This window comes from Falco cherrug, chromosome 3, assembly GCF_023634085.1.
Source record: "Falco cherrug isolate bFalChe1 chromosome 3, bFalChe1.pri, whole genome shotgun sequence".
In the NCBI taxonomy this organism is placed as follows: domain Eukaryota; kingdom Metazoa; phylum Chordata; class Aves; order Falconiformes; family Falconidae; genus Falco; species Falco cherrug.
In genome coordinates, this window is record NC_073699.1 from 57,053,802 (window position 1) to 57,068,064 (window position 14,263).

The 14,263-nt window shown below is 38.0% G+C and overlaps 1 protein-coding gene and 1 long non-coding RNA gene across 4 annotated transcripts in view; one reads left to right on the forward strand and one right to left on the reverse strand.

Moving 5' to 3' along the window:
• Nucleotides 1-14,263, forward strand: part of LOC114017504 (uncharacterized) — a 41,327-nt gene that overhangs the window by 19,034 nt on the left and 8,030 nt on the right. The window lies entirely within an intron of this gene.
• Nucleotides 1-14,263, reverse strand: part of RBBP8 (RB binding protein 8, endonuclease) — a 39,999-nt gene that overhangs the window by 2,346 nt on the left and 23,390 nt on the right. For all 3 annotated transcript variants that reach the window (XM_055705379.1, XM_055705380.1, XM_005445083.4), the window contains 8 exons: nucleotides 12,560-13,445; nucleotides 12,353-12,479; nucleotides 8,828-8,925; nucleotides 7,953-8,067; nucleotides 6,875-7,045; nucleotides 6,205-6,274; nucleotides 5,134-5,230; nucleotides 698-839 (listed from right to left, as the gene is read on the reverse strand). In XM_055705379.1, the coding sequence (XP_055561354.1) occupies nucleotides 698-839; nucleotides 5,134-5,230; nucleotides 6,205-6,274; nucleotides 6,875-7,045; nucleotides 7,953-8,067; nucleotides 8,828-8,925; nucleotides 12,353-12,479; nucleotides 12,560-13,445 (1,706 nt within the window). The remainder of the gene's footprint in view (nucleotides 1-697; nucleotides 840-5,133; nucleotides 5,231-6,204; nucleotides 6,275-6,874; nucleotides 7,046-7,952; nucleotides 8,068-8,827; nucleotides 8,926-12,352; nucleotides 12,480-12,559; nucleotides 13,446-14,263) is intronic.

Sequence of the window (14,263 nt, forward strand, 5' to 3'; positions counted from 1 at the left end):
AATAGCATGAACAAATAAAGATATAACTCAGAGTTCACACAGGGCTTCTTACCTCAGAGTTTCATCACTTCTGAAGAAATCTACATACAGTACACTACAAACTCACCACGTTTTAACACCATTAGTAAAAACTCATTTTTATACCAAGCTCTAGAATTTACTAGACTTATTTAGGAAAGAAAGAACAATCTTCTGTGAAGCAGAGTGGAAAAAAAAGCCCAACAGCTTTTGCGTGTCACTAACACGCAGGGTATATGTATTAAAAGCTATTTAATCACACCCTACATTCAACATTTCCATTATCATGTGGTACTATGGAGCTCTAAAGATACAAAGACATCAACAGTGCTGCCTCAGTAAGTACAATCCCTCAGCCTTTGACTCAAATTGTTGACTCAATTCTTGCTTTGGTTCAAAGACATGTAGGGTTTTAATTAAGTTCTATGAAAATCCCAATTATTTCTGCCCTCTCTATCTAGGCTCTAAGAAAGTTTCCTTATATTCCCTTCTAGTAGTACAGCAGCTGCTAAAAAAAGACCATATTTATTCAGAATAATGGCTGTCAATAAGTAAACAGACCTCAACAAGACAGGTTGAGAAAGGCTGCTTTATGAACTAGAGATAACTTCAGGGAACCATTTTGGGGTGGGGGGAAGTCAGCTTTAAAAAGTCCTTCATAAGCCTTTTTTGCACAAACCTCTTTCCACACAAGTTTGGGTGGAAGGAAATCCAACCTCCCAGAAATTTTCAGGTGTATTTGGAGGAATGTAGCGAAATCTGTGTCTTGAACAGGAAGCTAGTTTCTTTTCTCTCTCTTCTTCTGGAATGTCTGCATAATACTGAATGTTAGGAAAAAAGATCCAAGTTAACAAATTCATACATACAGAGCAACTGCTTTGCACAATGACATCGTCAATCACTGTTTATTAACGCAGTTATCTAAAAATAATGGTGAGGACAGCCAAGAGCAGAAATTTGTTATCCAAATGACAAACACCTGGCCGTTATCCTAAAAGCTTACTGAATTTACAGATAAGTATAATCTATGGTGGCAAATTTGCTAGCTTTATACCTTTTAACATACCATAGGTACAAGGTTTAGGCATGTGTACAATTACTTATGTCAACAGTTTTAGTGACTGATTTTGCAAAGCTAAGTAGCGCAGGTGTTGAGATAGATGGGAATTTTCTAAAAACTAAGTTTCAGCTTGCATTTACAAATAAAGTAGGAAAGTAGATAAATGCACTGCAAAATCCATGCCACAGAATTATTTCCAGTGTATTTTACAGTAATAACAGCAAACGTAAGTCAAAATACTTCCTATTTAATCACCCTCAAATTAGGAGTAAATAAAGAGCTAGTTTAATTAGCTGACTTGACACTGGGACTCTAGAAACTATCTGCCAGCTGGGCATTCTCTAAAGTATATAGTAAATCAGCTAGCTACTCTTTCATCCCTGTCAGCTCTACTGGGAGCTGCAACAAGAATAGTATATATATTCTCCAAACTTTCTTGCTGGGTGTTGCCATGAGTAGCGCTGTAGAAAGACAGGGATTTTTAATGCAGTTTTCTACTGGTTTAGTTTGTGATTCTAAGTACCAATCTGTACTTCAGTACCATAGACTGCCAAAATTTTTTGAAAGCAGATGCACTGTTTGCCTCAAGTGGCAAGCCAAGTCAGTCTGGATTGCACAAAAAACCTGACCCTCGTAAAAGTGGTAAAACAATTCTACTGAAATGATAGTGTTATATTTCAAAAAGGCAAACTCAAGTTTAAAACCTCATTCAATCAGCTGGAAAGTGATCTAGACTGAGGTAATGAGAAAAGGAACAGAATATACCTGTCAATAGTGATTACTTCCTGTCCCCATCTACTGGTAGTGTTTCAGAAAACCTACCTACTTGGAATCGTAAAGTACACTAGTGAATTCCTTTTTTCCTACTAGATGGCAGGGAAAGTCTAAAATAGGCATAAAAATCCTCCTCCAAAAAAATTGTGAGATATTAATTATTCATTAGTGTATAGAAAAAGAATAATTACAGCTTTCAAAAAGTCAGTGACAATACTGCACAAAATAGGAAGAGCAGACTCATTTCATTTTGTGATTCTATAGCCTGTGGAAACTGCAGCTCTGCCTGAAACTGAGGTACACTTTCTTCTCCCCCAATATAATTTCATATTTCTTGCCATTCTACAAAGTGTGACACCAGAACATAATTCTGCTCTTTAAGCCCTTATTAGTACAGGAATGATCTAGTAACACGTGGGCCTCCTGGTCAAGATTCAGGATGTTAGCAGGCTGTACCCAAAACTTCGTATTACTGGTCTGTCTACTGCGAAGTCCTGGTATGCAGGATAGAATAAACTGCCAGATCCATAGATAATATTGAGGAACGGTTATGAGTCCCTAGTGAAAGGTTCTTCAAAATGTGTTGTCTATAAGGATACTCCCACGCTCGTGATAGCAGAACCCCCTTCAGTCATTGAATTTGGAGACACTTTGTTTGAAAACATTTGCTACTGTCTTAAACAGGAAAAAGTCTATGCCAAGACCAGAACTTAAGTGGCTATTAGTAGCTTGGCGGTTGAGTCAGAGTAGGGTCACTTATGCAGATGGACTTCAGACACCTGGCTGGAAAAATGTCTGTGTCACTCAGTTAAAGATTTAGAGACTAATGAAAGAAGAATAACAGGTAATTATCATCTAGCACACATCAATTTTCACTGATCAAAGTTAAGAAACGACATGGAGTTAAGTCAACAAAATTGTAAGAATTCTACATTATCTATGTAAACCAGACAGAATAATAGCTGAGTCTTTTTGAAGCATAATTAACAGTGCACCTTATGTTTGTACTGTAAATAGCCTGGAATTTTAGAAATCAGCCTGCTAGAAGTTTGCTGTGTTCTGCATTTTTTTTTTAATTAAAATGTTTATGATTGATGGGGAATATTTGAGGATCAAACAATGAAAAATACAGTAGTTTTGTAGGAACAGAAAATAAAAAGACTAATCAGTAATCAAGCTAAGCATGTATTCAAAAGAAACCAGTAATTTTTTTTCCTGTTTAGAAATCTATTAGAATTGACACATAATGAGAAAGCTACATATGTCTGCTAAACAGCAAAAAGTCTCTCAGCTGTTTTCTAGATTGATCTCACCCACAGCATTTTCAATCCACACAAAAAATTCAGGTTAGGCTTTTCCATGTGAAAAGATAAGCAAAGTCTCATCCTGCAGTGTCTTCACTGTAAAAGAATTAATTACAGAACTCTACAATGTACAGTCTCAAAAAGAGAACAAACCCTTAAAACGTTCCTCTCGGTTTAGCACAAAGTTACTTACAAAGTAATTTCTGTAATCTAAATGTATATAAAATCATCTGACTCTCCTGCTTATCTGAAGTGTAGCTAGATTTAATCACCACACTAACAAATGGTACTTTTACAAGCTACAATAACTGTGCATACAATTTTTCTGATCAAATTGCAAACTCGTAACAAACCAAAACAAGGCCTCTTTATCAAACGTTCTACACTGAGAAGTGACTGAGATGCCTCGACAAAGTTTTAAGATAAGGACTTAAAGGACTGGTATCAGCAGAAGATAACATCGTCTCAGAATGACAGGTCACTCTCCCCACTCATACTGCTTGCAGCACATGGCCAGAAACAATCTACTGATTTCTACCGACTCCCTAAATATTTCCTCAGAATTTGAAGACTTTTCAAAGCCATATGACTAATAAGTAAGCCAAGACTTTTTTAAAGCAACATTTACACTTTGTCTAATACTCCCTTCTTCCACAGGCATTTAATTCAAAGCTAATTTTATTATGGTGCATTGACACAGCCAAACATTCCACACACGCCAAGACATTAATCTTGAATGGCAGAGACTTAAAAAAAGAAACCCAACAAAAAAACAAACCAAAAGTTTTCTGAAGTTTAACATAGAAACCTAATATTGTAAAATTAGGCCTGTAAATGTTCCAAACACCATAGTTACCACTCTGACTTGCCAGAAAGTAACAATAACTGGATTTGCCAAGAGGAGAAGATCCGTAGCTTACAGAAACAAGAAATTAAAACACTTAACACACAGTTCTCTGGCCAAGAAAGAGACTAAAGGTTTGGGTATTTTTAGTTTTGTTTTGTGGTTTTTTTCCAACATCTTTTTTTCCTTCAAACTCTTTTTATTAATGAGTTTTACCAAAACTATTTTTCAGGAATGTGTTTTGTTAAAAATATACTCCAATAAATTTCTTCAGCTAAATAAATGTGACTTGACTATAAAGTGAATGGCACGAGAATCTACGAAAAACGTTGGTTCTATATAGGTGTGGAAATTAAGTGAAAAGATTCCAGAGAATCCATCATTATTCAGTCATTAATCCACTCTTCTGGCAAGTCATAATGTATTAGATCATCACCTAATTAACTTCAGCCTGGAAGTCAATTAATGACCAAATGAAGTATGTCCTTATTACCCATGTAATTACTTCAATATTTTATCTCTATACCAAGTATCTGAAAGCATTTTAACAATTTGAAAGGGAGGAAAGAAGATGTAACATGAAACCTAAAATTTCATACTTTTTAATGTGCTATTGTAAACATTTTTGCATGTATTTGCACATATATACACATTGGCACCTATGCAAGTGCAATTATCTGAAAACACAGACACCCCAGAAAACACAGGGCGGAAAAAAACCCAAATCAAGATATAGATATATGGAGGTACAATAGGACCTAAAAAATGTACTTATTCCAGTACCTGTAAATGTCAGTACAGCTTTTGAGCTAAAGCTTAGAAATTTGTAGTCATTCTTTGACTAGCTAATGTATTTTTTATTAGCAGAAATCTTACTGGAACTGTGATGTGAGAAGGTTTTATCATACAGATACACAAAAGAATTTAAGACTAAGTTATATGCAGTTACTAGAGTAAAAACAAACTAACAACCCCCAAAATCAGTAAAACAACTTTTGTAACCACTTATTTTTCTGCTGCTGTAGGTACTGATGATGATGCAACCATATTCATAATTTCAAAGGACCTTAGCACTTAGATGCTAGCAGAGTTAGGAGAATAAAAGACTGACCAAATTTTAAAGCACTACTTACTATTTCACATTCCTTACAAGTATGGCCAGCCAATTTTCTTCTTTCTTCTTTTTTTCGAATAACCTCAATATGAGGAAAATCTAACACAGTATTCTTTCTGAAAAACAAAAATATTTTCACATAATAGTAAATTTATTTCTTCTAAAAACTGGAGATTTCCAGACATGTAGAACAAAATGACGGACAGTGTCAAGAAAAAAAAAATATCAGAAAATACCTGCAAACCCAAATCATACTGCATTTACAGCTGAATGGGACTAGTTTTGTAACTAAACCTGTTCCATGTTCCATGATTTTTTAACTGTAGTATGATCTTTTACATAACCCGATATGTGTGTTTCATTATTATGGCTTTTCATAGTGTGGAAGTAATTACTAGACTAAAATTACCCAAATATAAATCTTCTGTAGAATATTTATTTTGTCTGAGACACTGTTGTGCTTGCACTGATTTCTGCAAGAGGAACGTATGTTGGCATTTAAGAACAGAACAGATTCTCTTCAACTTATCTGCTCACAAAACAATAAACATGTTTTTCTCTACAAATAAAACATGCTGAAGTAAAAAAAAGCTAACAACTATTTAACTGAAGGGCTTGGTATTCAGACTACCAGAGATGATTATACTGAAAGACGACAGAGGAAGCACTAAGAGGTACAGTTGTTACACATTACTCATTTATTGCCTAGAAAAAGGGGCAAAAATACTAGAGAAGGAAAGGTTTTTATTTGTATGAGCAAAAAGCCTATGGATTACTTGTAAACTCATGCATGATTACATGCTCGTAAGAAACAGCATGGATTATAAAATCCTGCATTCAATAAATTATAAAAAAATCAGAAGAGGCAATCTCTTCCCTTCAGCTAGTGTGATTCTCAATGTGTTTTTTTTTTTCCCTCCTGCCCCAGCTTTAGTCTAATAATTTTATCTAATTCAGTAGAACTTTTACCTGTGCATTTTCAGTCACTCGTATGTTATGCAGAAACATGTTTATTTTACGGAAGAACAAGTTCCCTATAGGGAGGATATAAAGAACCTTAAAAATGCCTATACAGAACAAGCTAAATTACCTTTCATCACTTTTGAAATAAGGCTCCACAAAAGCTTTCTGCTTGGCCTTATCTTGTTTATCCTCATGTTCTGTAAATATACATGCAAAACAAAAAATTACGTGTTATATAAGGTTAACAGACTCCCTGGAGAAACATCTGTGAAATTATCAGCCAGCTATTAAGAAACACAAAAATGCCATGTACATTCAGCTTGAGACAACAGATTCAAACAGATACTAAAAATACTACAGAACTGATTGAACCAGTGATCAAAAAGCATTTCTGGCGTACAAAGAAAACAGCAGCAAGACAAGTGAAAAAGATAAGCAAAATAGCAAAGGAAAGTTTGCTCAAAATACTGCAAAAATCTTTGACAGAACCTCGGATAAGGAGAAGAAAGGACACAAGTAATCTGCAACCAAATACTGGTGTTTCCTGTGAGCATCACTCTGCTGTACAGCTCCTATGCTAACTTCCGTTACATATCCCATCTAATATCAATATAAGCTATCAAAATAATTTTCATATTTGTTTATGTTATGTCCTTGCAATGAAAGTTTTCCCATGAATTTATGAAAAATGAACTGATGGTTTATTTGGCATATTTGTTCCTAGAGAACAGAGCTGATTTAAAAATCAACTTTTGTAGTTTAACCAGGCTAATAAAGGCAAAAAAAAAATATCCTACTCTTTAGTTTCTTGTTTGCTGCTGTTACTCCCTTATCCTGCTCTTCATCATGAAGAGTTTCTTTTTCATCACAAGCAGAAGGACCATCTTCTAGTAGGCAGGATTCATATTCTTCAAGGCTTGTCCGATCAAACAAGTCTGTTAAGGTATCATTAATTGTTTTTCCTCCTCCTATTACAAAAAGCATAATGAACATCCAAATCGGTCTCTCAAACATTTAAGTCAAGAAAGCACATTCTGATTGAAAGTATAACAAAAGAACTAAGGTTTACTTCCTGCTCCAGTACAGATTAACTCAACATCAGCTGTGCATTTATTTTTTCTGCAACTTCTCTGTCAATCTTTCAAATGTGGCTAATGCTAATTTATTTTTCATAAAGATACCTGGATCCCATTTCTAAAATTTGATTAATTGCTGAATCACTCTGATGTACCTTTAACCTTAATAATGGATACATTAAATTTTTGTTCTTGTAATTAGGGAGCTATCCAAGCAGAAGGAAGTACTTTCTGTGGGTAAGAGATAAACTACAGAAATGTGATCAAGTTACAACAGCTTAGAAAAACAAAACACACCATTAAAAGTCACTGCCCTGCAGCCATAATTCACCGCATACCATACATTAAATGTGATATAAACATATCTGGATTTATATTAAATATACTAGTTCTATTTATATGTCATTAGAAATGAAATTAAGTCTTCCCATAGAAAGTCTTATATGATTACACAGCAAACTTTCAAAGCTGTTTGTTGTAAGAGTGATTGTTGTAGGTGAGATCAGAACTATTATATGGTTAAATATTTAACTCCAACCACTGTAAAAGCATAGCTACTGGCTCCACCTCAGCACAAATCCTATTGTTTTCTTAATCTAAGGTAAAAAAACCGCAACAACAACCACTGATTCTACTAGGAAACAGACTGATCTTTGTAATCTACAAAAATAGATCAGTGCTTTTTTACTGCAAACCAATTTCTACTATGTATTCATACAGGGAAAGAAATGCCCTTTTTTTTTTTTTTTTTTTTTTAGGAGGAAAAAGCAAACCAAAAGGAAAAGAATAAAAGCCTTACTAGGACTGCTTTCCTGGTTTTGCTCTTGATTCTTCTTTTTTAATAGCACACTTTCACTAACATATGTATAATCCATATCAACAACTTCCTCTCCAACTCTTGACTGAGAACCACCCTAAATAAAAAAAGCAAACACAACAATTGCACTCAGAATTAACTGGTGTAGTCAGTGCCACTGCTGAGTAGCTGAAACACTTTCACAACAGCTACTGGCATCTTTTTGGACACTTTCTGTGATTTTTTTTTTTTTTGCAGTAATGTCTGCATGATAAAGACAAAGTCTAGGTAAAAGAGTAACAAGTTTTGAAATTCAAATGTGAAGCATTTATCTGGTGGATTACACTACTTGACGGGCAAGAAATGCCTTCAAATCTTTCGTGTTAAATTCTACAAAGATAAAAAGTAACAATGAAACATACAAAAATTAAAACTCAGTCAAATTAATAAGATTTTAAGATAGCCTTTAAGTGAGACAAAATGAACAGACTTCAGGAAAATTCTCACAGATCCTAATAACCAACCTGCACCCAAATCAAAGAAAGATAATAGTTATTTTCTGCACATTTTCGTAACATACTTAGAACACTATTTTTTGCTTAAAAGAAACACAAAACAACCTCCAAACACATCAGTTTCATATTGAGTAGCCACCTGACTGAGCTTATCAAACAACTAGACTTTGGAGATGTTTTAGGGTTAACTGTAACGTACTATGCATAAACAAGCATTTCATGAATGCAAACAAATATCAAATGAGCTGAATGTAGATTTTTGTTAGAAAGTGCGTTTTGTCTGCCCAGAATAAAGTTCATGGTACTACTTTTGTAGGCTTTTTTCAGTATCATAGAACATGCAGACTTGTTATACAAGTTTACCTTTGTATCAATCAGAGTAATATCCATTTTGTACTGTGAAAGGTCAGCTCCTGGTTCTGTGCTCCACTGGAGGTTTTCTAAAGGTTTATCTTTCAGGTCTGGATGCAGAGAACATGAGGAGAAAAAAAAAAGACAGATAATCAGAAAAATGCTGCCAACAGCATCATATAGTGTGTAAATTATAAGTCAGCTTTCCTTTTATCAAGTCATCTTTGGGTTCAGGGATTGATTTTTCGCAAACCATGCTCATTTGGTATAAATCATATTTTTTCTGAAGAGTTAGAAATAGATGTAAGTTTTTTCTCGTACTTACGGAGCACACCACTCCTTTGTATTTGTATGAGAGATGCAATATATAAAATACTCTCACAAATAAAAATCTCTGTATTGTGTAAATCAGGTAGTATTAATACTGTATAGAAGACACTCATAGAATCATTCAGGCTGGAGAAGACCTTTAAGACCATCGAGTCCAACCATTAACCTAGCACTGCCAAGTCCATCACTACACCACGACCCTAAGTACCACATCTACACATCTTTTAAATACCTCTAGAGATGGTGACTCAACCACTTCCCAGGGCAGCCTGTTCCAATGCTTCACCACCACTTCAGTGAAAAAGTTTTCTTAATATCCAACCTAAATCTCCCCTGGCACAACTTGAGGCCATTTCCTCTTGTTCTGTTGCTTCTAACTTGGGAGAAGAGACCAACACCCACCTGCCTACAACCTACTTTCAGGGAGTTGTAGAGAGCAGTAAGGTCCCTCCTGCACCTCCTCTTCTCCAGGCTAAGCAACCCCAGTTCCCTCAGCTGTTCCTCCTAAGACTCATGTTCTAGATCCTTCACCAGCTTTGTTGCCCTTCCCTGGACATGCCTCCAGCGCCTCTACATCCATCTTGAAGCGAGTGGCCCAAAATAGATCCCAGTATTTGAGGTGTGGTCTTACCAGTGCAAAGGACAAGGAGACAATCACTAGGGAACCCTGCTGGCCACACTGTTTCAGATATAAGCCAAGATTCTATTGGCTTTCTTGGCCACCTGGGCATGCTGCTGGCTCATACTCAGCCAGCCATCAACCAACACCCCCAGGTCCTTTTCTGCCAGGCAGCTTTCCAGCCAATCTTCCCCAGGCCTGTAGAATTGCACGGGGTTGTTGTGACCCAAGGGCAGGACCCGGCCCTGCTCCTTGTTGAACCTCATACAACTGGCCTCGGCCCATCGATCCAGCCTGTCCAGATCCCTCTGCAGAGCCTGCCTGCCCTCCAGCAGGTCAACGCTCCCCCACAACTTGGTGTCACCTGCAAACTTACTGAGGGGGCACTCGATCCCCTTGTCCGGATCATCGATAAAGATACTAAACAGCACTGGCCCCAGCACTGAGCCCTGGGGAACACCACTTGTGACCAGTCCCCGGCTGGATGTGACTCCATTCACCACCAGCTGGGCTCGGCCAGCCAGCCAGCTTTTAACCCAGCACAGAGTACACCTGCCCAAGCCATGGGCACCCAGTTTCTCCAGGAGGATGCTGTGGGAGATGGTGTCAAGGGCTTTACTAAGGTCCAGGGAGACATATCCACAGCCTTTCCCTCATCCGCTAGGTGGGTCATCTTGTCATAGAAGGAGTTCAGGTTCATCAAGCAGGACCTGCCTTTCATAACCCCACGCTGGCTGGGCCTGATCCCTCCAGTATCCTGTACATGCCATGTGACGGCACTCAAGAGTATCTGCTCCATAACTTTCCCCAGCACTGAGGTCTGACTGACAGGCCTGTAGTTTCCCAGATTCTTCTTCCAGCCCTTCCTGCAGATGGGCATCACATTTGCTAACTTCCAGTCAACTGGGTTCTCCCTGTTTAGCCAGGACTGCTGATAAATTATTAATAGTGGCTTGGTGAGCACTTCTGCCAGCTCCCTCAGTACCCTCAGGTGGATACCACCCATCCCCATAGACCTGTGCATGTCTAAGTGGCATAGCAGGTCACTGACCATTTCCCCTTGGATTATGGGAGCTTCATTCTGCTCCCCATCCCCGTCTTCCAGCTCAAGGGGCTGGGTAGCTGCATACCACAGGAACAACTGGTCTTACCATTAAAGAAGACATTAAGTACCTCAGCCTTTTCCTCCTTCATCACTGTTTCCCCACACACACCCCACCCCCACATCCAATAAAGAATGGAGATTCTCCTGAGCCCTCCTTTTGTTGCTGATGTATTTATAAAACCACTTTTTGTTGTCTTTTATGGCAGTAGCCAGATTAAGTTCCGCTTAGGCTTTGGCCCTTCTAGTTTCCGCCCTGCATAACCACCTGACATCCTTGTAGTCCTCTTGAGTTGCCTGCCCCTTGATGACTTGATCCAAAAGTCATAAACTCTCTTTTTTCCCTGAGTTCCAGCCAAAGCTCTCTGTTCAGCCAGGCCAGTAGTCTTCCCTGCCGGCTTGCCTTTTGGCATTTGGGGACCACCTTCTCCTACACCTTCAATATTTCCTTCTTGAAGAATATCCAGCCTTCCTGGACTCCTTTGCCCTTCAGGACTGCCTCCCACAGTCTCGTAAACAGGCCAAAGTCTGCCTTCCAGAAGCCCAAGGTAGCAGTTCTGCTAACTCCCCTCCTTCTCCAAGAATCAAAACCTATCATTTTGTGATCACCATGCTCAAGGCAGCCTCCAACCATCACACCACCCACAAGTCCTTCTCTGTTCACAAACAACAGGTCCAGCAGGGTGGCTTCCCTAGCTGGTTCACTATAGAATTAGATTGGTAAGAATGTGGAAGTCAGGTCTTAAAGTACAAACAAGCACAAAAATATCTGGCTATTGTTCCAGAGATCGCTCTTGATTTATTACTGAAGTAGAGGTTTAGATGCCAAGCTACCTGGCCACACCAACTAATGACAGATTTTTTTAAAATTCATAATGTAAGTATTTCTAAATAAAGTATGCAGTTTAACAGCTCAGCTAAGGAGTACAGAAGCAGTGACTCTACAACACCACTTAAATTTTCAGACTGGGATCACTTAACAGGAAAGATGATTAAACTCTTCCTAGGAAAAGTATTTGGCAGCATTTGTTCATCATCATTAAAAGGTACAAATTTCTTTAACAGATCATCAGCAATAATGAAAAATATTAATGAAATGGCTTACCCTTATACTTAAGTACAGTTTTCAAGCATTTGATATTGACAGTTTAAACTCAAACCTCGGAGATTTTATTTCAGTATTTGTTATTCACGCATTGCAGTAAACCATGCTAAATAAACAAGAAAGAACAAGATTCCTAGCCTGTTGAGTTTACAGTTGAATGCCAATAATATATTATATAGTGGCAAAAGCATGCCAGGAAGATACAGATTGAAAACGTAGGGGGTGATCTTGAGAAATTCTGAACAGAATAGGGCTGAATTAGAAGCAGAACAGAGGAAGTCGTTAAAGTAGGAGAAAAGAAGATATGAAAAATTTTGTTGAACCATAGCACAAGCTGGATGTGGGCAGGGCAGCAATAAAAGGAACATTTCATCAAGTTACCTTGCTCATTTTGCAGTGCTTTATTTTTTGATAGTCTACAAGGGTTTGGTTGAAGTACAGATGCTGGTTCAGACTCTCCATGTCCTGTCCTTGTTTTCTTTCTATTTTGTACATGGCCACTGGCAACCTAACAACATATTGCAATTTTACTATCTCCCAAAACTTATATATAATATTTCAAAGGAGAAGAAAGTCAGAAAAGCATACCTTCACATCATCAAAAAGCTGTTCTATCTCTGCAGAACTTGGAAGTGGTATAATTTTGAAGGGAGAAACTTCTTCTTTCATTTGAATCTGTTTTTTCTTATCTGGGAATGTTTTACCCAGCTTCGCCTCTTGTATATAGGATTTGTCTTGTAAATCTCTGCCAAACAAACAGCTCTCATTGTTGGCATTTTGAATGGATGATGAACCTTCAGGTATGGGCTTCCCTAGCTGTGAAAAAACATCATGCAGAGTCACCTGTTTCAGTCTACTTTTACAGGTCTCCTCACTTCCTTGTTTTTTCTCTTGACAACGAACTCCAGAGAAGCGATCAGACAGGTCCAAGGGCTTATCAACAGTATGCTCCCCATTAATATTCTGAACATCTGATCGAAAGGGTATAGAGTTCTCTTTGTTGAAGGATGTTTTTTCACAGCTAATTTCTTGCTCATCTTCAGTTTTCTTTCTCTTAGCACACCTGCCTTCTAGCTGCTTTTGGTGTACAAGAAGGAAATCACTCTTGATCGCCTCATTTTTAGCTGTGCAAGTGTTTCCAACACACGTTACAGCCTCATTAGCATTCTTTTTCACAACCACTTGCCTATTGATAGAGGCCTGGCTGATAACTGAGTTGACTTCCTTTCCAAGATTCAGTGGTGCAACAAAAGCAACATCTTCAGATTTTGATCTACTTTTATGAGATCTGGAACTGGAAGGATTGTTGAAGAGATTGGTTTTGAGATTAGGCTTCAATCCTGAATCTAAAATACAAGGGGCATGACTTGTACTTGTGGTGTTCTTCATACTGCTAGAAGCTCCAAAAACAGGAGAGGCTACCCGAGAATCCCAGTCAACATGTGGTGGAGTGTTCTGAGATGGATCTGCAAGACTGAATATAATGAGAGATGAGGTATTTTTCTAGTGGACACAGGGGGCTGGGAGGAGAGAAAGGGATGTACAAATACTTAAGTTTTCTATCAGTGATCTGCTTTAAAGCTGTCAAGAGCTGCTAGTATTAACTGAAAACAGAAGGAAAAAAGAAAATAAATTTTTCGTCTAGGAATAAGTACTGTTGCACTTAGAGCCATAAAAGGCAAACAAAATGCAGACTTTGTCCTTCATTTTAGTGTGAAATTCTGTTCCATATGCAACTGAGAACTGAGGATAGGGACATTGTGGAGTCTCCTTCGCTGGAGACTTTCAAAACCCACCTGGAGGTGATTCTGTGTAACCTGCTCTAGGAGAACCTGCTTTTAGCAGGGAGTTGGACTAGGTGATCTCCAGAGGTCCCTTCCAACCCTGACCATTCTGTGACTCTGTGATAGAATTAAGCCTACCTAGGAATCTCTTCTACCAAAGGACCCCCCTACCTTTCAATGCAGTGAAATGGAAAGAAAGTGAGAATGGTTGCAATAGTAGTCTATCTAGGTTCTTGTATAGATCTTATAGACATAGATCTCAAATAGCAACAGATTCTCAAAGCTTCTGCAAGTGAAGGAAACGTGTGCAAGCTTCTTTCAGGTAGCCTGTTTTTTACCTGTCATCAATAAAACATACATTTAAGATGACAAATAGGGGCTAAAAAAAATTTTCAGTTTAGACCACAACATCCTGAGGAGAGTGGGAAGGGCGACAGTCAATTGGTATGACACCTAGTCAGCAAAGAAGTTTTATGATCATTTTCCTACCCCAGCTCCAGGCCCCTGA